Below are 25,767 nucleotides of genomic sequence, written 5' to 3'. Positions count from 1 at the left end.
GTGGGATTAGCTGGAATAAGAACTGGGCTCAGAGAAGTGATTCAACATTTTAAAAAAATAACCCAGAGCTGCAGTTTGTGGGAGTATGAAGTAGGCCTAAAAGGACAGTAAAGATAAAGACTTAGATCCTTAAGGATGGGCTGCAGCATGGAGAGGACCAGTAAGATGCCTAAGGCACTTGAGCAAGGTGTATGGTGTGGTTCCTGGGAGCTATATGACCTTATGCTTTCACAGCCCTTTGTGAAGCTAAAGCTGGTAAGACTCTTCTCTTTGAGCTGTAGGCAGTGGCATAGCAGGTTTTAAGCCAGATCTGTTTCAGCAACTCGATTATCATGTTTGCTTTCGCTTTTGGTGGATGGGTATGTCAGCATATGCCAGAGTCAGATCCTTAGCGAACCGAGATGATTGAAACTCAATGAGCGGTCTTACATGCTAACTAAGGATCATCCCGTTTTCTCCCAACAGCTGGTGCAGCAAACCTTAGCTTGTAGCTGGAGGTACAGAAACGATAAGTTCTTTCATGTTTCTCTTGCTGTCAGGACATGTTTCTGCTCTGGGAGCTCCATGACCATATTCTAACTAAGTGTACTTCTGCCCTTCCTTCCAGCACTGTGCTTGAGCTGGCATTACAAGCCTGTGTGCTCTAACACAATGCAAAATTGGAATAGAGAGATGTATGTTCATCTGCCTTTAGGAAATGCTTACTGTTGATAGTTGGCTGAAGGTAGGTATGGAGGTTATACAGGGAAGGTATATTTGACGAAATATATTTGAAGGTTTGTCTTACAGTCCTCTTATCCAAAGATTGTAATTGGGAAACTTTTTTTTTTTTTTCTCCCAAGACACCCCATCACCACAGAAAGTTGTGGTAAAGTGAGGGGTGAGATAACAGTGGATCCAAAGTTACTCCAGATGTGAACTGGCTCCTTCTGTCAGCCAGGAAGTCCCAGGAGGGCTCAGGTGTAGGGTCGTCATAAGCTTTCCCATCAAGTTTCAGGACTGCTCAGCCTCTTCATAATCTGAGGTGTCCTGAACACATACATTTGAAAATTCTCCCATTCAGGGCTTGTAGAGAGCTCTTTGGAAGGCAGACACATGACATTTATGTTAGCTTACCTTTTCCTTCTGTATTTATACAGACTCCAGTGCAGTGAAGTTCTTGTGCTCATAAATGCCCAGGACAACAGATAAAGGAATCCTACTCAAGCTGTAGCCAGTATTTTTGTGGTGTAATAGGGTACTTGCTGATATTGTGTCAGAGCATAGGTGAAGTTATTTCCACATGAATTTTTTATTAGATTAGCTACCTTAAAGTGTCTGTGCATTCCTGCAAGAAAACGTGTAACAGCATAATTTTGGGTTTAAATAAAAGATTGTTGAATTTACTGGCCATGCAACAGGTAACTTTATGTAACATTGAAATAAATACCTGGAAGAACTTTGGTACAGTTCTGTAAGGTTGATTTGCTCAGTATTTAAAATTAGATTTATAAAATAAATGTGAGTAATGAGATTTGATCAGTATGAGAAAATTATATTAATAGAATTTTCAAGTCTCTTCTGCATCTCAAACAACTTACAGGTGCGTGATTGAAGCAACAGATGTCATTTCAAACTGTGCTTTTAATTGCTGTTATGAATTGTGTGTCAGAGCAGTTCTTACACAGTAATGTGCTGCTATCAATAAAACTTCAGATTCTGGAGAAAGGTAGATGATTGTTTAGTGGGTAACTTCCAATATTGGTCTGATGTCCAGAAATGTAGTTTTAAATTATATGATGGTGACTGTCAGGATCCTCTTTAAAAAGAGGTATAGAAGTAAGTGGGGTATTGACATGAGGTTCAACTTGAAGTCATTTATTTTTTATTTTTTATTTTTTGCGAAAAACGTGATGGAGAAGAAATACATTTATGGATCAGACCACAGAAATTTCAAAAATTTCAAAATTGTATCCCAGACACCATATGCGTAGGATTACACTGCTGTAATTGCTGGTGAAAAACTGCACAGCGGTCAGATAAAACAAGAATTACTTCACGTGTATTTTGAAGAAGTATTGGAGCCTCTCAAAAATAGTACTATCTATCTTGTCAGTAATTGCAGCATTCACAAGAAATGTTAAGGCAAGGGAAAATAATATTCTGACATTTCCTTCTTATATACTCATACAAGGTCTTCAAAATTATTATTACAAAGTGGTTAGTGGAACATGCAGTAGGATGTACACACAGCAATCCAAAGGTTGTTTCTGATCTACGAAATAGTTGTCATGTAAAGGCTATAAGCCTCTGAGAAAAAATAGCAATGAATAATAACAGTATATTAGAAAAATAAACATAAAGAAGTATTTATCCATCTCACAGCAAATCAAGTTTCTATACTTGAAACATTATAGACCAGTTTCCCTCTTTCCTAATGGTGAATTTACATATTGCTGTGAATCCCATTCTGACTTTCTTTTTTAATGTAAAAATGGTGTCTGTTTACAGAAGGATAGTATAGATAATAAGAGGCTGCAATATAGGTCTAGGATTTTTTTTAATGTACAAGAATTTGAAGTAGATTGCTAATAAAAGCTTGTTATATTTTTTGGTTTTCTTATTTTCTACTACTTTATCATAGTTTGCTTATCTTTTCCTTATGAAAGGCTCTTCAAACCTATTTTTCCTCATCTGTACTTTGCTGGTGTTTTCCTTCACCTCTTTCTCTGGCTCCAAGTTGATGGTCTTGTAGTATGATTCCACTAACACTAGGGGCAATCATACTTTCTATTACAGTATATGGAGAAAATAGAAGAAGGCCATTGCTGTGATCTATTATTGACATGATTTAACATGCAGGCAACTAGTACAGTTAAACTGAACGTCCTTTTTGTTGGTTCAGGTAGGAGTGTATGGGGATGTATTTTGGCAACTGTTTATTTTGGGATTATGGCAACATCTTCTAGCAGCTGTGACCCACTCGTTTTCCCATGTGTTATGAGATATGATGACATCAGCCTTCCAAGAAATAAACTGAACTTCACCATTCCTAAAAAGGGCTGCCTGAAGGGTCATGTTTTTTGTGAAAATTTTCACAACCAACAAAATGTAGTCTACTGATTGAATCTTTTTTATGAGTTGAATATTTGAGAGCAAAGAAAACAATGAGGCTTGAGCACAATAGCATGTGCCAGTGTTTATTGTTGTTTTACCCTTATCTGAGTCTATGTGGACTCCTTTGGTTTAGTGTACGTGTGAAACATCCTGTGCTACTCTGTTTTGCTCAGATCAGAAAGAGCAAAAAGCAAGTTCTTCGGTGACCAGGGGAATCTGTGATGAGACCACAAATCTGTGAGCCTTTATTCTGTACTTGGTTTATCACAGCTTCCCTGCATAACACTGGAGAAGTCACTCAACCTCTTGTTTATAAAACACGGACACATTTTCCCTTACCGGTTTTCTCTCATTGTAAATTGTGTTTCATTTACCTCACCAAGGTCTTGTGAGGATCACTGCAGCAATAACTATGAAGGATTTAGATATCAATGGTCGGAAATAATAGAGTAAGAATTGCAGGTGCAGTCTGTGGTCATCAAGGGGACCATGTATGGTAGTGCATCTAGGTTATTTCCTAAAAAACAGGCGGGTTTGGCTTCCTCATACAGTGTGCGCTTTAAATTTGATCTTCAGTTTTCTAGACTTGATAAAGCACATTTTCAAGTACAGATTAAAGAAAAAACTATGCAGGAAATCAAGTATATTTACTAGTATAATAACTAATACCCTTGGGGGAAAAAAAAAAACGGGCCTTATTTATGAAAGAGATACAGCCATCAGAGTGTATAATAATGTTTCATCTGTGTATTTAGATGCAAAAAAAAAAATTCTAATACATGGATTCCTGCTCTTCACAGTTTCAGTACATTCTGGTTCATTGGTAACTAATGCAGAGATTATTGCTTGTCTGGAATAAAAATATATTCCTGGTAAGGACCTAAATTTTTCTCAGATGTATGTATGTAACAATTCACAGTAGAGAGCTTGGCATATTTCAGTGAAGGCAAAGAATCAATATGATTGGGACTGATATTCTGTGACATATATCTTGGTTTATTTTATTGGAGTTACATGCTGGTTCTGAAAAAGGAGCAGGAGGCAACCATCTGTGTGAAATTATTCATTTCATTTCTGATGTAAGGTTAACACTATAAATATTTGCCAGCATTTTTTTTTTTTCCCGTAGGAGATCAAAAATAATTGAAGCCACATCCCTCTTAGCTATGTTTGTGAAATTCAAAGTGTGGCTGGTGCTGTGCTAACACAGTGGGCTTCTGTTAATTTCATCCATCTGGATGTAGTGCAAATTGCTGATCAGAAGACTCCTTTTGTTGGCATAGTCTGTGTTTCCTTTTGGATGCTCTTCTGACATACCTGGGTTAACATGACATCTGCATGAGATGCTTAGGGGTTTTGAACTTTTTTTTTTTTTTTTTTTCAAAATGCATGGCTCCTTTGTGTAAAAGGTGGAGACCATGAAACACAAGATTACATTTCCAAATGCACAGGGAACACATTTATGATGAGGATTCATGATGAGGGTGGTGAGGCACTGGAACAGATTGCCCAGAGAAGCTGTGGATACCCCATCCCTGGAAGTTTTCAAGGCCAGGTTGGATGGGGCTTTGGACAACCTGATCTAGTGGGAGGTGTCCCTGCCCAGGACAGGGGTAGTGAAACTTTGATATTTAAGGTCCCTTCCAACCCCAAACTATTCTATCATTCTGTGCTTGCTTAATTTTAATAACAAAGGGATTTTTGCGTACTTTACAGTTTAGAATGTGCAGTTGACCTACATTTCAAGTAGATGTGTTAGCTTCTCCAGCTCTTTCATGTCAGCAGTCTCAAGAAACTAAAAAATGTTGCTGTTCCTAATCCTTTACATTGGAAATTACAGGAAAGAGTGGTATAGACAGACCCATAACAAGTCTGCATGACTCTCCCATTTAAAGGATAGATAAAAAGCAATTTAAAACATAATGTTCTCTAAGTGTTCATTTTTTCTTTCAAACTTACTCTTTAATAAAACCAAAACTAATGTTCAAATTAACATTTTGAATATTCTGATATTCTGTTGAACTATAAATTATGTTCAAGTTTGCTTGTATCTGCATTAATTCTTTTAGATGATAGAATGAAGCTATCTAACTGATCTCTCTCTTTTCCCCCTTCTAGTTAATGGTCTAATGACGCTTGGATTAGCAGGTGAGGGATTAGCAGGTGAGCTTCACTTCTAAAATTCAAAGCTTACAAATTTCTATTTTGTCAGTGATAGCCATTTGAGAAGCACTTCCATTTTATCTCATTTCAATTATTCAACCGTCAAGCATTTTTTTTATCGTTGGTCTTGTCCACTGGCTGTATGAACAGAGAGTGTTTCAGTATTCTGTAAAGGTCAGTCTCAGTAGAGATGGTAAAACTGTAAAATTATTCATAATTTTGAATCCCTTTGGCCAGGGATTTAGACAGGCTAGTATGTTGTCATATTGTTACTGTCAAATGTCTCTATCAGAACTTTTCTTACAACCCTGCAAAATACTGAAGTTCTAAAGAGAGCCAACCAAAAATACCAAGGCTATGGAAAATTCATTTTAAACACTCCATTGAGAAGGAGCTGGAGTAAATTGTCAGTGTACATTATGTAATGGAGAAGAAACTTGTATTCTGTTTGATTTATAGGATTATAAATCAAGTGATAGTTGGCAGTTTAGATTGCCCTGCCAGGAAAGTCTGCATTGCCTAACTTTTGTCCAAGCATCAATGCAGGATTTAAGTTGTCAGACATAAAACTATCATATCTGGTTTTGAATTCTGTCCAGCTTTAACATTCATCTGCACATCTAGCATTGCAAAGTACAATTTATAACTGCTGCAGATGCCAGATGTATTTGTGGGAATGCTTAAATAAAAAGGTTCATAGTATCATGTTAACTTCCAGAGGATAAAATTACACTTGCCTTATTTCACAATTGTCACCATTTTTGTCACTATTGATTAGTAGTAGATCTGATTTTTTTCTGACATTGACAAAGGCTTTGTGTCAGCCATGAGAGCTATGCCAGTCACATGTGCTGAAGGAGGTATGGGCAAATGTAAAGGGTTTATTCAGATAGTCCCAATTAGTAATCTGTACACCTGGAGAAGTTTGTGGCCAGCGTGAAACTGTAGGCTTAGGCTCTCAGGTTTAGAATAGGCTGTCTAGTTATGAGTGTGCTGTTGTTTGAAAGCTTGTTTTCATGCTTCCAACAGATATGATAGCTGTCTCTTGATTTGCACCTGGAATTAGTGAGTTGGTGACTTCACCATCTGAAGTACTCTGTGATAGCTTGAGTTAAATCAAAAGGCGCTCCTGTCTGGGCTCTGAAGGAGCCATCATTTTCATGACTGGGACACGTAACATGCACTTGAGGCTGTTTTACAGTCACACATCCCATTTTGAATGGAGATGTTCAAGTTTCTGATTGACAGGTTAGTCTTGATATGAAGTATGAAACCAACCATCTAGCTTCAGTAATTTTGGACTAAATAGTAAGCAACAGTACACTGTTGAGAGTGAGGGCTGTGTCTGACTTCTCTTTAAGTGAAGACTTGCATACTTCACCTGACTGTGTTTGGCCAACACAACATAAAATTAGAACATAATTAGAAAAGAGGGAGAAGTTGGGAGAAACTTTGATTATCATTGTGAAATTTCCTGACAGCCTTAAGTTACTAGTATTTGTTATTTATGTAACAACTGTGAATGAAGTAACTGAAGCTGAGGAAAGAGATAATGAAAATGAAAACCATAAAGCAGTACTTGGTTGTCAAGTAGGCAGCAAGTAAGATTCCTTTTTCATGGAAGAAGGTAGGATTTCAGGTCCTCTGGAGCAGCAGAGGATGAAGTAGGAAAAAGCCACCAATTCTCTTCAGGAATGATGGGATCCTACTTTCAAAGTAACTAATACAAGGAAAAGAAGTGGAATGTTAGGTTTAGGTTTCCAACAGAAAGAGGCAAGCAGAATTATGTGAAGGAGTTTGCAAATTATGTGTTCGTGCTTCTTCTATTTCAATATTTGACATTTAAGGTGCTTTCTTATCTTACCTAGGTGCACATCAACAGACTAAAGTCTGCAATGAATCTCTCATGTTAGAAAAGTTGCCTGCCTGTGGAAAATTCTTTGAAGAGATGATGAAGAAAGTGGACTCCAAAAAATGGTGCAACCTGACAGAATTTATCATGTAAGAGTTAGTTTGAGTTTTGATAGTTCTCACTATAGAACAATATTTGTCCTTAAGAACAAACAAACAAAAAACCCTGATGATCTCAAATACTTAGAACAGTGAACAGCATAATACCTAATAAGGATGTGCAAGTTCTCTAAAACGGAATAGTTTGGACATCTCTATTTTATTCCTCACATATACCAGGCTAGGCTTGCCAAATTTGGGCAGTTCTTTTCAGGAAAAAGTTCTACTCAACATAAATGATATTGAAGTCAGTGAAAGGTGTTTTTGTCTTAGCCACTCACTTGCCTTCATGTTATCATTCAGTTATGACAACAGTGAAAACTCACGATAATGCTTCATGAAGAAATAATTCCACTAACACTCCTTTCTTCAGCTTTTCATGTCAGAGCACCTTTCACAACAATTTATGTTTGGTTCTGGATAGCTTTATCACATAATGGAAGCCAGGATTTATCGTTATCCCTAACGCATGTAAAATATTCATGTTCCAGATAAATTAAAATCCTCCTGTATTTGGTTCCCACTTGCATAGGGCTAAGCTGTAGCTCCTAAGCCCCTGCAATGTGGCCACATGAACACAGGTAGACCCATTTAACTCGAGTGTGCATAATAGAACACATTAATGAAAACTAACCAGTGAGTTAATCAACACTAGCTGGTATTATCTTTACCTCAGGCAGTTGTTTTTATATTTACTTTATATTTCATTACATTTTAGACAAATGTTACTTAAATCCATGGTTTTTTTTTTCTTTTAAATTACTAAAGCAATGTACTTTTAAAATCATGCAAGCCTATTTTCCTCTGTGCAGTTCCCTCTTCTGATTTCCTTTTCAGTAAGATGACAATAACATTTCTTCGTACACCAATTCAGAAATCCACCTCTTGTATGAAGCTATCCTGTCCAAATATAAAATGATGTGTTATATTGAAACTGCTGCAGTTTGTTTCTATGCCTGCCAGACAGCGTGAAGAGTGAGTGTATTTTGTTTGAGTGACCATAGTACTGCAAGACTGACAGCAGTGAGGTTATCTTATCTCTATTTCTGTTTTGTAGTTGCTGGAGCTATTTAGACATCTCTCTACAAAGCTGCACACTTCAAACTCTACTCTGGAGGAAACTCACAGGGCTTGTGTAATTTGTGGCATTTTTGGCTTTGTGGAGCATCAGCTTCTTCGATGCATGTCTGCTCATGCATAATGCTTGGTTTTCGGAAGTGCTGAGTACCCTTTACACCAACTGAAATCAGAGGAAACTGCAGCTGTTCAGCACTTCAGAAAACGAGATTCAAATGAATTAGCTCTGGTGTGATACAAGATAGCCTAAAGCAGAACATCTTACTGGATTTGAAACAGCACTGGTGCTGTTTTGGGTGCTGCTCTCGAGGCAGGGTAGTCGCAAGGCAGCTGCTGCCGCATCTGCCCCAGCTACATTCTTATCTCATATGGTCTCCAATCTTTTCTCCTATTTAGTATCACCTCGTGTATTTTGCAAGATTTTAACCAACTGATAGACATGGTAGATAATGAAATGTACTTCAGTGCTATGTGCAGTTCCCTATGTTTCCCTACAACTGATATCCATGTTGAGATGTTCCACCTGTTGACAGTATTTCATAATTTAATCTTACAACTTAGATGTTTTTCCCTTAGGACTTTTATTTGCACATGGTGGGTGACTTTACAACCTTTCAGGCTTTTAACGGGTAAAGTCTTAAAGCTCATGGCATTGGAGTGAAAGATACATTCATGAATTTCCCCTCTAACTGTGGGAAAGAGCACCAGGAGGTAAGGGAAGTAAGCCCTTCTTGTCCACCTAGCAAAAATTGCATTGAAATCTGACAAAGGCATCTGTATACAAAGAAAAAGTCTTGCAATACAGGTACTGCAAGTACAAATATCTCTATGTTATAGAGCAATAACTTTAATTTTGCAACTCACAGAATTATAGAATGAGTTGGGTTGTACTCATCTAAGTAAAAATGTAATTTTACTTATTTTGAAGGAAACACTGTAGTTTTGCCCTGTTTGATCTCCTTTACAAATGTATTATAATCATGAAACTGAGTTCTTTGGTGATATCTTGTTCATATTGGTAAGTATCCTTAACTAATGGGATTAATTGCAGGAGAGAATGATACTTATAGGAGTCAAAGTAGTAGACTGCCTTTGTTAATGCAGGTGAAAAAGCAGGCAGCTTTTTACACACCTTGTGCTAAAATTTCTTCAAGAGTTTAAGTATTCTGGTGCAAGATTTTTCCAAGGTTTGGAGGTGATTGATGTTTCTGAATTCTCCTGAAATTCAATTAGTTAAGAACCCTTTGATAGGGTTAAAAATGCCTTTCTTCTTTGTGTTAGTGTTTCCCTTTGGTGTTATTTTCATTGCCTGTACGAGAAAATTCCTGCTGTTTTTTTTCCTGAAATTACCTGTCAGTCTGAAGTTTTCCTCATTTTTCCTCATATGCAGCACTGGAAGAAGAATGCCATCAATTAATCTGCATTATTTCACTGCTTGGCCAAACAGTCATGAGAGAGATTTCAGTGACTTCAATTTGCTGTCACTTAATTTTACTGCAAGATTTTCTGACAGCTCTGTTACTTATTTCCCAATTTCATTCTTAACAAACTTGTATTCTTTAAAAACCACACTTTTGGCTAGTTTTAAACAGACGATGCTGTCATGTATGGCAACTGGTACTGGAAAACAAAATGGGACTTTTAATCTCTGAAGCTGATCCTGGTCTTGCTGAAAATGTATAGCAATCACATATCAACTACAAAATATAAAGATACCAAGTAACATTTTACAGAAGCACTGTCTGGTAAAATTTTCCCCATCAGTTTTCCTATTTTTCTGTGAGGATTCATACAGAAATTAGGACGCACATTCTCTGGGTCAGATTGTCAAAAGTTTTTGAAATCTTAGATATATTAAGGGTCCAAGTGGGGTTTTCAAATATTTTCAAATTGTTTAGACACATGGGTTTCAGTGGTTCATGTTTGAACACTGGAATATGAAGGGCAACCAGAAAATACAAAAGTAACCCCCCCGCCCCTTTTATTTGAAAAAAAAAAAGAAAAAAAGAAAAAAAGAAAAAAAAAAGGCTGGAGACCTTCACTGACAAAAGGGAAGGGGATCAGTCATTCACAGTTTTGTTGGTGCTTTTATGTTATTCAGAAATAGCTCTGAAGATAAAAACATGACTAGGTAGTTAAAATGGCAGGGAATTATAGTATGCAACTGAACAATCTGGTTGATTGATTGGCTGCTGTGGTAACAAACGCTATACAAACATAGGAAATACAGATCTACATGGCATGTCAACGCTAAAAACTTTAGTACCAATTTATACTGAAAAGTGACGTATATAAAGAGCTTTGATTAATTAGAAGCTTTTACTTAGTGTATGATATCAAGCTTTGCTAGATTAATACGTGCTATTGGTTAATCCTGCACTGCATTTCTTAAAGACAAAGAGTTGTACTACTTTTTTTTCACACACGCATCCAGTAACTTGATTCAAAGAACATTCACTAAAAAAAAACTGTCCAAAATAAATGGTATTGTAGCAGTCCTGTCACCTTTCCTGATTTTACATCATTATCATCTCTAGAAATTAAGTATTTTTAGTGATAGTGATAGGGCTAATGGCATTTACATACTCATGTCATTTACATAGTCCTTTTGTTTACAGATCACCAGGCACCTCTGTTCAGAAGTATGTGGATTTCCCATTGATTTGGGCTTGTTTATTTTTTTTTCTGCAATTAAAAGACTAAGAATACAGAGAAATAAATAATCAAGGGGTCACTCCTGGAAAAGTGAAGACGGCCACAATGTAGCTATTTAGGCATAAGCCATCTCCTTTCTCTAATTCAGCTGTTAGAGTTATGTTCATTTTATTGAGCTGCCAGAAGCATCCCTCTTTAGGCAAAAGATGCACATTGTGTTTTGGAGACACTGAGAAGCAAATGTCACTAAAGAGTGCAATCCTATAACCATCGTTTAAGCAAATATATTGGGAAATAAAAAAGAGGGCAGGATGCTGCATGATTCTGGAATGAAAGATACAGTGAAGAGAGTATCCTGATGTTTCCCATTAGAGCTGACCAATTTCTCCGATGTAATTAGGGACAGTGGTGACAGATGAGTCCAGAAAATGATCTTCCTTCAAAGAAATTCCTTTCAGCAAAGGCAAATGGATGCCTACTTGTTTTGTATGTGTCTTTTGCTGCACAGTCACTCATCTTGTATCCTTACACATCTTGTCACTCCAACAATCCTCTCTTAAACTGAATTTCCAGAGAAGCATGGCAACTTGGAGTTCTAAGGAGCACATCCCGAAACTAATTTCTCATGGATGAAAAAGAAAACTATGGAGTGCTTTTTTTTTCCAGCTGAAACAATAAATGAAATAACAATTCATAAGTTAATATCCAAAAGACAGTGTTGTTATGAAATTCCCAGTGTTTGAATCTGCTGACTGTTTCCTGAGGGGACAGAGCAGCCTCGGTAACATTTATTCGGTATTGGACTGAAATTGAGAAATAAAGGATTTGATTGTTATCTGTATTCTCTGTGTTAGTCATGTGTCATCTATTTCAGTGTAGGGCATTCTGTTATTTGAAGCCTATATTACTGTTGCAACAATCATCTTGTTGCAACAGTCACATACCTGTTTCCCTGGGAGCTCCCAGCCAATCATTCTTTGTTTGCCAGTAGTGGATTAAAAGGCTAGGAATGAAACAGCAATTTATGTTTTGGAAGAGAGTTCTGACAGAGTAGTATATGTAAGGAGAATCTTTTTTTTTTTTTTTTAATAAATTATAAATAATTTTATTTTTATTTTTATTTTTTATTTGTTATTTCATCAAAATAATTAATTGCAACAGACTTGTTCTTGCTGTTCCTATGTTTCTTTTGACCCAATCATGTCTGTCTATGACCTAGAGAGCCCCTCAGTTTTGCTGAGATATGGCACTGCTTTAGGGCACCTGGAAGGTGTTACAATTCTGATTTTTTCCAAAGTTTTAAATTTGAGTCCTTAGCAGAAGAGGAGAGGGAAAAATCTGTCTTTAGCTACATGTCCAAAGCTGACACATTGCAAGTAAACGTGTACCTGATGGAATTCTATGCTTTGGCATGAGCATGGTCTGAGGTCCATCCCCGCCCTGATCAACTGTTTTCTTTTCAATACAGCCTCAGTGTAGTTTTCTGAGAACCCTTTACATCAAAAATGAATTGCATAAACAGAAGCAATAGGCTTCATTCCCACTGAAATTTACTAAGAAGATCCACCCATGTTCTGTACAGATGTTTAAGATTTGAAAAAGGAATTAAGGAAAAAAATATGTATATGACTAGAGCCAAATTTGATCTAATCTTCTGAAAAAATAATCCTAAAGCTGTTGCTCAATTTTAAAGTTAACATAAATTTTGCCTGTTTGACTTAACTAAGCTAATTATAGAAGTGACTAGTTTGCAAAGAAACATAGTCAAATATTAAAAGAAAGCCAGTTGACATTAATATCAATGAGAAAACAAACTGTAGAAGGAAACGGGATGATATTATATGCCCCCAGTTCTTAAATCTTTGAGTTAATAACCTTTCTTGACTGAAGTGGGGCAAAAGCCCTCCAAACTGAGACATTTTCTTGGTCAGTTGTGAAGGTTTTCTTCATCTTTCCTATTGACTGCTGCAAGAAGTCTCATCCAGATGCTGACTGGTGATCACATCCAGCTGCTCACGTCAAAGCATCTGTAGAAGAGGAATATCATGTGAAAATCTTAGAAAATCACTGGATTTGTTTTGCAGCTAAGGTGAGGGACTGATTCAAGTGAGATAATTCTTTTTCACAATAGCATATCTCATACTTAGAAAGTGGATACCTTAGGCTCGTTCTTTTCAGCATTATAACAGAAACATAAATTCTGGATTTCTGCATTTGTATTTCTCACGTAAAAGATGAAAAAGAATAAAAATGATTGGTAAAGCAGGAGTATACTGTAAGTAAAGACCAACTTTTTGAAACACTGAGTGCACGTCTTTGGTGTGAGTGCAGGCTCTTGCTCCGGTATAGACCTGGTCACCTACATACCTACATCTTAACACTGGCAGGGCACCCCTGAATGAGAAGAGCCAGTTATTAGGAAACACTGGCTGCGGGGTCCTGAGGTGGAGGTGGGGCTTCCTGGAGCTGAACCTTAGAGCATCCAGCACGTGTGTGATTTTAGATCCAGAATAGTACTGATTTAAAGGGACTACCACTCTTCCTCAGTTGTGACGTTTAGGGCTATGTGTGCATTTTTGTGTCAGGATTTATATCTCAGTAGACACATTAATACAGTGGTTATGGTTTATTTTAGACAAATTCATGCTAAAATGCTGCAAATCACAAATGTGCTTGCATAGCAAAAGTTCACTGTATTGCTGCTGGGTCCCTGGATCATCTTCTGCAATGTTTTTGAGTAACATTCTATATGTCTGAAAAGAATTATCTTATTTCCCTGAAGATTTATTGGGAAGAGAACCAAAATTCCTTATTTAGCCTGCTGTAAACCTTCCCAGTTTTGTCATCCCAGATTTCATAGAAGAAAATACTCTTCATCAGCTTAGTGTCTCTGTGGAGGAAGGTTAAAGAAGCCTGCAGTTTATGTGACCTCTTACTATATGTAGTTTATTTACCTTTAAATGTTTTGTGCTCTGGTATAGAAAGGAGTGTTGTGATACAGTGTTATTTTCTTTTTTTAATAGGGTGGTCTTCCTTCAGGCTTCCTCTATAGACATAGTTGCTGCTTTTTTTTTTTTTTTGAGCTCTCAGTGAAATGCAGATAACAATGATATTTCATCTGTTCTCCCTGTGTATTTCTTTTTTGCCTCTTTAGATATCAAAACTTAAAATATTTTTATATGAAAAAATCCTTCTAAAACCTCCTAGAGGTCATGGCAGCAGAGGCAAAACCAGGCTGGTAGTAATTGCCCCCAATAACCTTTTATGTTCCTTCTGGGACTCATGCCTTTCTTATCAAAAGCGAAGAAAGCAGTTTATGAGTTATAGAATCATTAAGGTTGGAAAAGACCTCCAAGATCCTCTGGTCCAACTGTCCCCCTGCTACCAATGCCACCCACTAAACCATGTCCCTAAGTATCACATCCAACCTTTCCTTAAACACCCCCAGGGATGGTGATGCCACCACCTCCCTGGGCAACCCGTTCCATTGTCTGAGTACTCTTTCTGAGAAGAAATTTCTCCTAATTTCTGACCTGAACCTCCCCTGGCACAACTTGAGGCCATACCCTCTAGTCCTGTCACTAGTTACTTGTGAGAAGAGGCTGGCCCGCAGCTCCCCACAACTTCCTTTCAGTAGTTGTAGAAAGCAATAAGGTCCCCCCTGAGCCTCCTCTTCTCCAGACTAAACAACCCCAGTTCCCTCAGTTACTCCTTATAGGACTTGTGTTCCAGGCTCTTCACCAGCTTCGTAGCCCTTCTCTGGACACACACCAGGGCCTCAATGTCTTTCTTGTAGTGAGGGGCCCAAAACTGAACACAGTACTTGAAGTGCAGCCTCACCAGAGCAGAGTACAGGGGGACTATCACCTCCCTTGTCCTTCTAGCTACACTATTCCTGATACAAGCCAGGATGCCATTGGCCTTCTTGGCTACCTGGGCACACAAGGCCACATGCAAATTAGTTAGGTACTAACAAGTAAAATAATGGAAAGGGCTATCACATCTGAGCAGTTGTGTTGCTGTCTTGCTGGTAGCTGACAATTTTTCATTGCAAAAATAGTAATCTATTATTTAAAAAATGAGAAATAAAAAAGACCTACAGTTTCTCAGTAGACTGCCAGATGCAGGTCTGTGCTGAAAATGTGTGTGTTCACCTACTGTTTTTGGTCAGCTCTAAATGTGAAGGTAATGCAAAGTCACGGCTTTTCCCTGAATGAGGCTATATTAGAACATCTTTAAGAGGAACTGCATTTCACGTGAATCTCCATTACTTCCATATAAAAGATATTTGCTTTGTTTGTATCGTGTAGATGAGAGTATATCCTGATGAATGTGAATAAAGTGGTTAGTTTGAATTCAGAGACCAGGATTCCTTATTAGGCAAGAATATTTATTACTGTTATGCATAACTGTTTTCCTCCTGATAGATGCAGTGGCTGAAATATGGTTTCTTAACACAGTTATAAATTCCTTCACTCCATAGGAGAGGGAAAGACTGTTTATACAAGTCATGGCTGTGAAAATGAATCTAGGTTTGATAATTCCAGATGAGAGGTTTTTCCTCTCTTTAGTATAAAGTTATGGCAATGTGCTCCTATATCAGTCTGCTGTGGCCACCTTACAAGGTAATGAAGAGCATTCAAAAACATCAGTTTTTTAATGAACTATTCTAAGTATGACTTCTGAATTTTAAGAATTTAATAAGGAAACTGGCATTTATGAATGCTGTGAAAACCTTGCAGATGGTTTTGCTTATAAATCCAAAGCCATGGCTGGGCTGCAGCATACTGTAGAAATAGCAATAAAATCATAGAATCTGGTTTTAAAAGACCTTCATGATCATCAAGTTAAACCTTCAGCCGATTCCCATCACTAACATCCACACATCTTTTAAATACCTCCAGATATGGGGACTCCACCACTTCCCTGGGCAACCCATTCCAATGCTTGCACACCCTTTCTGTGGAGAAGTTCCTCCAAGACTATATTACACACTAGCAAAGTGTTTTTTTTTTTTTTTCATCTGATGTGATTTCTTGGGTTTTCCAGTTCTGGACACTGAAAATCTTACTTTTGGCAAAGAAAACCTCTTTGAAGAGCTTCTTTGAAACAGGTAAATGGTTTGAATGAAACAGTATAAGGACAAATTGACCATTTTTTTGGGAGGCTGCATGAACTTCCAAGAGTTCAGATTTGATTAACCAAAATAATCTTATTTGTTACATATATACCACAATATATGTTACAATTGCAGTCTACAAAAGCTTCACTTCAGGGATACCACTACTGAGGAATGGATAGAAGAGAAAATGATTGGATTTTTTTTTTTCATCTAGGATAACTATTTCTTTCTTGTTAAACTACTGGAAACTCTAAGTCTGCAACTGAGATAATTATGATGACTATTATGCCAAAGTAGTGTGCTTTTGCTGCCCATTCTCCATCTCTATCAAGGTTGTTAAGAGCTGAGACCTTCCTGTTCATCATTTTACGGAGACTTTTGCAAATCTTTGTGAAAGGTTTAACAACCTATTAAGAAAAGAGAGGGATATTCTGTGGCTGCTACTATGTACAGAAAAAAAAAAAAAAAAGGACATTTTAATTACCAATAGTTGAAAACTCATCAATTTTTAATGTCAGATTTCAAGTTTTCAGTTTCAGTTTTTCAAGTGCTTTTTTCAACAGGTTTTGACATTGGTTATGTTTATTTTCCATGAGTCAGTGTTTTAAAAAAAGAGAATGAAATCTGGCACTTGTCATTTACCAAAAGGTCACCAGTATAAATATTGGTAATTTCTTCTTAAAGTTAGCAAGGCTGCTGTGACTTAAATTGATCTGATCATATAATTCTGTGATTCTGTACTTGTCCCACCTTGTGCATGCAAGTTACCAGCCATTAGTCAGATGCATCCACTGTGGCACAGATCAATTTGAGTCACAGTAGCCTTGCTAAAATATTGTAACTGGTGGTCTTAACTTCACCACTGTTAAAAACTCTGTCAGAACAATGCTTACTTTACCAAATCATTTAACAAATAGTTTAATATATAAGAACATAATGATCCTAATGATTAAAGTCACTTGCAAGAAATAAGCAATTTAGAAGTGATGTTGGAAACCAATCCCCACTTAAATCTTATGATTGTCAGCTGATTTGTCCTTTCAACATCATTCAACATCGTTCATGCTATATTTGAATTTTATTGTGACAAGATCATAGAATCATAGAATAGTTTGGGTTGGAAGGGACCTTAAAGATCATCTAATTCCAACCCCCTGCCATGTGCAGGGACATCTCCCACTAGACTGGGTTGCTCAAAGCCCCATCCAGCCTGGCCTTAAACACTTCCAGAGATGGGGCATCCACAACTTCTCTGGGCAAGCTGTTCCAGTGCCTCACCACCCTCTGAGTAAAGATTTTGTTCCTAATATCTAATCTACATCTACCCTCTTTTAGTTTAAAACTGTTACCTCTTGTCCTATTACTGTAGTCCCTGCTAAAAAGTTGCTCTGCATCTTTTTTATATGTCCCCTTTAAGCACTCCAAGGCCGCAATAAGGTCTCACTGGAGCCTTCTCTTCTTTAGGCTAAACAGCTCCAGCTCCCTCAGCCTGTCTTCATAGGAGAGGTGCTCCAGCTCTCTAATCATCTTTATGGCCCTCCTCTGAGGATCCTCCCTTGATCTGATGTATATATATATATATTTTTTTTTTTTCTGTGCGTCCCAGGATATGATTGGCATTCTGGGCTGCAAGCTCATGTTCAGTTTTTTGTTCACGGATACCCCTGAGTCCTTCTCCACAGGGTTGCTCTCAATCCACTCATTGCCGAGCCTATATTCATGTTTGGAATTGACTTGACCCAGGTGCAGGACTTTGCACTTGGCCTTGTTAAACTTCATGAAGTTCATATGGGACAGCTTCTTCAGGCTGTCAAAATCCCTCTGGATGGCATCCCTTCATTCTAACATGTCGACAGTACCACTCGGGTTGGTTTCATCTACAAACTTATGTGGCTGCACTCAATTCCACTGTCCAGTACAGACCCTTGAGGCACACCAGTCATCCCTGGTCTCTACCTGGACATCAAGATGTTGTCCACAGAGTTTTGAATGTGACCATCTATCCAATTTCTTATCCACCGAGTGGTCCATCCATCAAATCCATGTCACTCCATTTTGTAGGCAAGGATGTTGTGTGGGCAGTATCAAAAGCCTTACACATATCCAGGTAGATAGCAAAAATGTTGAATACCTCAACCTTCTCCATGTCAGTTGTAGACAGTAATCAGTAACAGAAAACAATCTGCATAGATCTTTTTATTAAAGATATAAGCAATTATATTTCAATATAAGCAATTTGTAAAAATTTTGTCTAAAGTTATTTCATGGTAAAATAATGTGGCATAACCGATAGACTGGTATCATTTATTCAATACAAATGTTATTCACAGCATGTTTTTAGAGGCAATGAATATGCAGAAGAAGATAAATATGTTATGAAAATGAATACTTGATACAAACGTTTGTGGTTCTTCTGTTTTCTTTTGCAAGACAGTTTCTACATTCTTGTTTTTCAAATGGATCCACCATGAATAATAGCAATAAGATTAACTCAGCAGAGGCAAAATCTGGATTTTCTTGCTTCAAGCTAGATGTGGTATTAGTCATGTGGTAATCTGTTGACAGCACAACGAGGTATGAATTAGCAGTATCCATTTATTCTGTATTCAGGGTCTTGTTTCAATTACAGAATTTTATTATATAACGATACTTAGAAAAAAAAAGTATTGTACATAGTTAATTGACAAGGTTCTGTTTTTTCTGTTCACCCTGGCAAAATGGTATGTAATTCAATGTTGGAAAGTAGTTCCAAGACAAGAAATGCTGTGTTCTGCACTCTTAAAGAGATCAGTCACCTTTTCCAGCCTATTGAATAATTTGCAAAGGGCAAATAGATGTGTTACTAGCTCCATTGATTATCTTGATGGCAATGTATAAAATGACTATAGTCACTAGGAAAAATGATACCCAAGAGATACAGCAGCTTTGTAAAACTGAAAAAAAAATTCTTCTATGGTAATAGCTGAGTATATAAGGGGTGGAAAGAACAAAAGTTTCCAAGGCATAGTGGATAGGTGAACAGTTAAAAGCACCATTCTTTTCAGCTTCCAAAAACCAATGTTTTACATTTCTCTGCGGTATACAGATCTCCTTCACACATTTCTGCTGAAGTTACCCATTTCATATTAAGGTGATTATGATTTTGTGAACTGTCCATGGGCAGACAGCAATTTTAAAGAAAATGTTTGTTATTCAAACCTGGAAGTGAAACCACTGTTTCATTAATTTTCTAGATAGTAGCAGTAATAGTACTCTACTATGAATAGTAGATTTGAAGTTTAAGATCTGTAATCTTAAGATCTTAGTTGCCTGACTTTTGACTCTATTATTTATGGTACGATTTGAGCAGAAAAAAACTGCCACTCTCCTCCCAAAACAAATGCACTTTGTAATTAGAGGAATTTTATCTGTATGTATAAAACACATATGTTTTTCTTAAAAATCAGAAAAAATCTATATTCTTATAGTGCTCAAAAAAATCAAGTAAGGAGGGGTATAGAAATTATGATGGAAAGTTCTGCTTAGAAGCAGATTAATTATTTTTGTATTTAGTTTATTTTTCACCATACACACATGCAGCAGAGGGTATTTCCTAGAGTCTTAGGCCTGGTTGAACTGTGATTTGTGTTTTACAGCTGGATATCATCAAATGTTTCTCTCCCCTGATTCCACTTTAAGATATGATGCTCTGGAGTTACAAAAGGCGTGTGCTACTTTGGACTAAGTGAAATCTAATAACAGCTTCTACTCAGCAGATGACACTTTAAAAATGGAATCTGAAGCAGTTGTTTGTAAATGAAAGCTGAAATGAAAGTGGAGGGCTCCCATGCCTTTTGTTCCTTCTTTCCCTGTGATTTTTTTTCTCTTGGTCTGAAAAATGACTAAATTCACAGGTGCTTTTTTGAATATCTGTCTGGAGGGCCAGCTGTGTAGTGCTGATCTGGATTAGAGCCACATTTTTTCTACTTTTGAGTCAGTTTCATTCATCTACATGGAAAGAAAAGCCTAGAGCTGTTGCAATGATATGAGGAGTGTGCTGAGAATTACTAGCTCAGAGCAATACTACTGGGTGGGGAACTGGCTCTTTCCTCACGACTTTGGCTCCTCCACAAATGTTGGAGGACTGTATTGGACCTGATTGAGTGTTCATTTTGTAAACATTGGTGGAATACTCATTATAGTATGATTGCTGGAGTTGGAACATTTTGAGAAGAGTGGTGTAAAATAAGCCCTTATTTTCAGCAGACTTTATGAAGTGAATTATTAAAGTGACTGATGTGTTTGGGAGAAAGCAGAATTGCATCAGCAGATGTCTGATGCTAGGGACTGACCTGCATACCTGCATGCAGTTAGTGCATTTGCAATCAGGTTGATTGGAGGGATAATTGTGCAAACAAATGGTGACTGATTGTAATATCTCTGGGAAGGAGGTAAGCTTGGGTAGGTACAAGGAAAGCATATTGTTTGGATGTTTCTCTGTCATTGATGGTGGCATATTTGATCATAATTCTTGAATAACTAGCTTTTTGGTGATTCTCTTGATTCAGGTGTGGGATTCATCTATCCAGTGTACTAGTTGTCCTAGACTTACTTCCTAGCTAATAGAAGCATAAGGAAGACATCTTAAAAGAGATCATGTACGCCATGCCCTACAATTATTCCAATGTCTCCACTGACTATAAGGGCATCCCGCTTTATAAGTGTGTGGAAGTTTGTTTTGAAATCTAACCTGACAAGAAATAGTGTGAATGTGTCTTCAAGTGGTGCTAGTAGCTTGGATCATGGATGTTGTCAAATTAGCAAGATCTTTTTCTCCTTCATTTTATTTTCTCTTTCTTTCTTTCCTTCCCGTGAGCAAAGTTGTATAATATTTGCTTTTAAGCAAGTTTCAGTGCAGGACCAGCAGAGAAGATGAGCCCACTGCTTCTCAGGCTTCTCATCGCCTTCATGCTTGGGCTTTTGAAGGAGGATACACACTAGAAAACAATAATGATATTCTTAGTGAGACTGAAGGGAGAGGCAAAGCTGGTGGGAAATAATCTGAGTTGTATCGAGAAATAGCTGTTTTTAATAGAGAAAAAGCAGATGAGGCAGCTGAGAATGTGCATCTGTGATTTTTGGCACTGAGAAGTATTTATTAGATGGTCTGATTACCTGGGTCCGAATTCTGGTGTACTTCCTGGTTCCTTTGACAGGTTCTAATACAAGGATTAAAATTTTAGATGTAAAATTTTAAATACTGATGAGTATATTGACACAAAAACACATGATTGAAATTCTTCACTATGAGGGTGGTGAGGCACTGGAACAGCTTGCACAGAGAAGCTGTGGATGCCCCATCCATGGAAGTGTTAATGGCCAGGTTGGATGGGGCTTTAGGCAACCTGATCTAGTGGGAGGTGTCCCTGCCCATGTCAGGGAGGTTGGAATTAGATGATGTTTAAAATCCTTTACAACCCAAACCATTCTGTGATTCTATGATTCTAAGATGTATTTGAATGCCTGTGCCGGAAACATGTCATCTCCTTTCATGAGAAACCCAAGAAGGTGAAAGGAGTTCAATAATTAACCAAGGTGACAATAGTTGTGAAACTTGATCTTTGAAACTTGGTTTTAAAGTCTTCATTTAATTTACAGAAGCACAAGCTTGAATTGTTTGACTCCAAGGGGTAGATATGCAATGCTTCATGCTACTTGTAGTGAACTGACGTTGTCTGACATGTATGTTTGTGGTCTGGGAAGCAGTACAAGTTTTTAAGACCAGGGTGTTTCCTAGCATGTTATCTGGCCAATTGTATTCTTACATAAAGGATATTTCAATTGTGCTAGTTGGAATTGTCACACATTAACCCTGTTAATTTCAGAACTATACCTCACTTCTTTCTTTCCTTTCCTCCCTTTTCTAGTTTTTGTACTTTACATATGGGTGTGTCTTGTGGATATACGTTTTTGGAAAGTTAAAAAAAAAATCTAAAGAAAATGCTCTGAATTCAGATACTACTTTGAGGGGAAAAATTATATTGAAGATATCATGTTTTTACATAAAAAGTGTTGCCAAGTTTGCACCAGACAATAAGAGGGTGAGACACTAAGAAATAGTGGACAAGATATTTGATGAGCACTGAAAACACAGGCATCAATTCTTGACAGAGTTTTTTGGTATCCGTCTAAAACTCATAAGTTAGAGATCAGCGTAAGGGACTAGTCATACTGAAGTAGCCACTCAGCATTTCATGGGTATTGAAAAGCAAACTAAAAAAGAAGACAAAGAGTTATATAAAAATGTATATCTTTGGAAGTAAACTCTATGTGGGTCTGTAAAGATTCTGATGTTTTGTCTTGTTAGCATGTCAGAGTTGCAGGTGTGCATGTGTTAGCAGATCATCTGAGCAAAAAAGCTGTTTTCTAGTAGCAGGCTGTTCATCTTTCTTGAGGTATTGTTCCTTGGCAGAAGAACTTTGCTGCTGGGTTTGTCCAGCAGCAGGTAACACAGTTTTGTCTCTCTGAATTCAGAGGTTGGAGACTGTTAGTGAACGAAGAGGTGCCTGCAGCAGTTCAGTTCCCCTATAACTTGTTCTATGTACTCATTGTTGTAATTCCCGTTCATTAGAGATGTGTCTATCAAAATTGTAGCATTTGATACCTTGAATTAAGTAAGAATTCAAAGTAATGTCCTTACTGCTAAACTGTAAATGTATTGTTTGTATGCACTGAAGATATTTTCCATGGGTAAAAATTTCCCATTGTAGAAACAGTAAAAAACAGAACACTGATTTTTAGAAAGAACTGTCCTTAAGTAATGTTTCTTTTCCTCAAAAACATGCTATGTCACAGAGGTTTGGAAGTACTCAGTGCTTTTACAAAATGTAGGATTTAAATGTGTTCAGAGTCAGAGAGATTAAGTTTCAAATTAATACCCTAATATGAATTACACAGATTTTGGGGGAAAGTTTTTTTATCTTCTTTTCTTAAAGAAGAATCAGTGCTGAACAGTATTGAATTGTTCAGTATAATATTCTTGTATCAAGATAACTGTCCTCACTTAGGATGTTTAATACAATTAAATTCCCTGAGCCACCATTCAGCTACGTAGCGCTTTTGTATAATTTCTCCTTTCCAATATTGTGTGAAGCTGGAGTTTTGTTCTCTACTGACTGTTATCAAGTGAATACCAGTTTGTGCATGGAAAGTTCACAGCTACTTGTTTTGGCTTTTTTTTTTTTTTTTTTTAATTTTGGCAGCTGCATGTGGGAGCTAGGAGGTAAAGATAATGATGATCAGGAAATAAGTGATGAGTGTTAGTTTGTCTGTGATTGTGGTAGGGGTGTTTAAAGATGCAGTGTCACCATCTGACTTGTAAACTTTATGCAACCAAGGTTTTCTACATACAGGAAGGGCTTTGCTCAGTCAAAATACTCCAGGAAGGAAGACATATATTTTGTAACAATATGAACTCAAATATAGCTTTCCTGAACATTGTTCAGTGTCTTTTAGTTTTGTTGTCTCTGACCTTGCTTACTTGAAGATATCAAGGAATATGTCAAGCAACCTTCCTTCTGTTGTTAGCTTTCATTTACATTCAGCTTTGTTTTTCTCGAAAGAAACTGGGGGAGCAGTAGCAGTCTTGGAACAATGAAGCTCAGTAATCTTTTACAAATGTTGCCATGACATTCCTTATTCCTTAGACTCGGTGATACTGTTTTGAATATAAATGGGATGGGACTTGATCAACAAGGGCGCTTACCACTTGTCTAGATAATGTGAGTCTTGCTCTTTTAATTACCAAGCAGTGCCAAAACCACGACTCACTTTGCAGAAGCATAAAAATACATTTACTAATAAGAATGGATGTTCCCTATTGGCTACTGTTCTTCAAATGATCTCTTCGTTATTCAAATGAGATCAAACAGGTTTTCATCTCATCCATATGAGTTATTGCTTTTGGAGTAAACTAGGAAACTATGCTTTCCTAGAAAAGGACAAGAAAAAGAAAAAGGAGTGTTGCAGTGGATGTGTCCACATAGGAGCTTCATCACCAGATGGGATGTAATGTCAGCTCAACTGACTTCCTTTAAACCACATATATTGGTAATGATACTAGTCAACTCCATAGAAGAATACAGTTGAGCAAAGCTGTCTGCAAAAATGAGGTACATTAACTTGTTCTGAGGTGCATGTAGGTAAAGCTAAACCATGTCTAATGTTCAGGCTGGCTAATAGAAAGTTACAGTGTTGTAATTGTGTTGCACTGTTAGTTTAGTGGCTCAAGTATAAACAGATCTACATACTGAAAAAGCATCTTTTTATTTATGAGTCATTTGGTATAGGAATAACGGTTATGGACTCATGTTGTATAATTATAAATACTGGGAAAGTTGTGTGGTACAGTTATCAAAGTTCTTTCCAGCAAATAATTATTGAGAAACTATTATCTTGCTGCTTAGCCAGATTTATACTCTTTAGTCCCTTGTCACTTTATTAATGATATTAAAGGTAGGAGTTTTTTGATATTATGTAGGCCATATACATGGAGGTTTTTTTACTGCCATTCCCACTAGAATACCACTTCCTTTATCTGGGTCTGGGTCTGGAACTGATGATTTAAATTGCAATAAAACATTATGGCTGAGGAATTCCACTCTAGGCCTGTGATTTAGCTGTAATTTTGTTTATTTCTTTCTGCTATTGAATTTGAGGGTGAGGATTTTTTAGTGTGTTCAGTGATTTGGCTGGAGGAGGAGCTCTGTTACTGGGGGAATGCTACATTTCATTAGACCTAAGTTTAGCAGAACATGGCTGTGGTTTTGCAGTGACCACTCCCACATTACTTTGCCAGTAAAGCAGTTAATTAAAAATGGCCATGCTCATCTAGATTTTCATCTCCATTTGAAAAAGTTAGATTGTCGGTAGCAAGATTAATATGATTGGTGTGGGATTAATTCTCGAAGGATTAGGGCTAATTCATTTTTGCTTAGTTTAATTAACAGGAGAGCTTTTTTTTTATTTATTTTTTTCCCATGCTTTTTTTTTTATATATGTTGTAGATAAAAATCAATCTTAGAGAAGGTCTCTTTGTGTTTTTGTATGCATTTGTTTTACTGTTGAGGATTAGTTTTTCAACTGATTAGTTATTCAACTAGAGATGTAGTTATTCAACAGAGATTCTAGCCAGGGCCCCGGGCAAAACTACAAACTCTGCTGCTGTTCATGCAGGTTTCTGTCTTTTAAACTGTACCCATTCATCATTTTGCTTGCTGTAAAACTAGCAGCACAGTATGTCTTTCCAAAAGCAAAATTTCTGCATTATGGAGAAAAAAAAAAAAAAGCCAATAGTACTTGGAGAGAGTAGAAAGCAGCATCAATTAGTAGTATCCACCACAACAGTAGTTCATGTAATCTTAGGACAAACAGGCTTGCAAAACAGGTCTTGTGATAAGTCTGACAGATGTTTTGAAAATACTGAAGAACCTTTCTAGCCATGAGCAATATATGTTTAGATGTACAAAAACTGCTTTTTATATGTCACGAATCATGTTCCCTTTTTTGGTACCTTAAGAGGTGGCAGGTGGTCACAGATGAGTTTGTGGTGACAAGACTCCATGGGTGATGGCAAACATTCTGCAAAAGTATTGACAGGAGCAAAA

At 37.2% G+C, this 25,767-nt stretch overlaps 1 protein-coding gene across 1 annotated transcript in view; it reads left to right on the top strand.

Annotated features, from left to right (window-relative positions):
- Positions 1 to 25,767, top strand: part of RAMP3 (receptor activity modifying protein 3) — a 38,910-nt gene that overhangs the window by 274 nt on the left and 12,869 nt on the right. Inside the window, exons 2-3 of the mRNA XM_050708758.1 lie at positions 5,215 to 5,244; positions 7,128 to 7,260. Coding sequence (XP_050564715.1) covers positions 5,215 to 5,244; positions 7,128 to 7,260 — 163 coding nt within the window. The remainder of the gene's footprint in view (positions 1 to 5,214; positions 5,245 to 7,127; positions 7,261 to 25,767) is intronic.

Source organism: Cygnus atratus, chromosome 2, assembly GCF_013377495.2.
Source record: "Cygnus atratus isolate AKBS03 ecotype Queensland, Australia chromosome 2, CAtr_DNAZoo_HiC_assembly, whole genome shotgun sequence".
Lineage (NCBI taxonomy): Eukaryota > Metazoa > Chordata > Aves > Anseriformes > Anatidae > Cygnus > Cygnus atratus.
The sequence above is the reverse complement of the archived record's forward strand: the minus strand, read 5'-3'. Positions and strand labels throughout refer to the sequence as shown.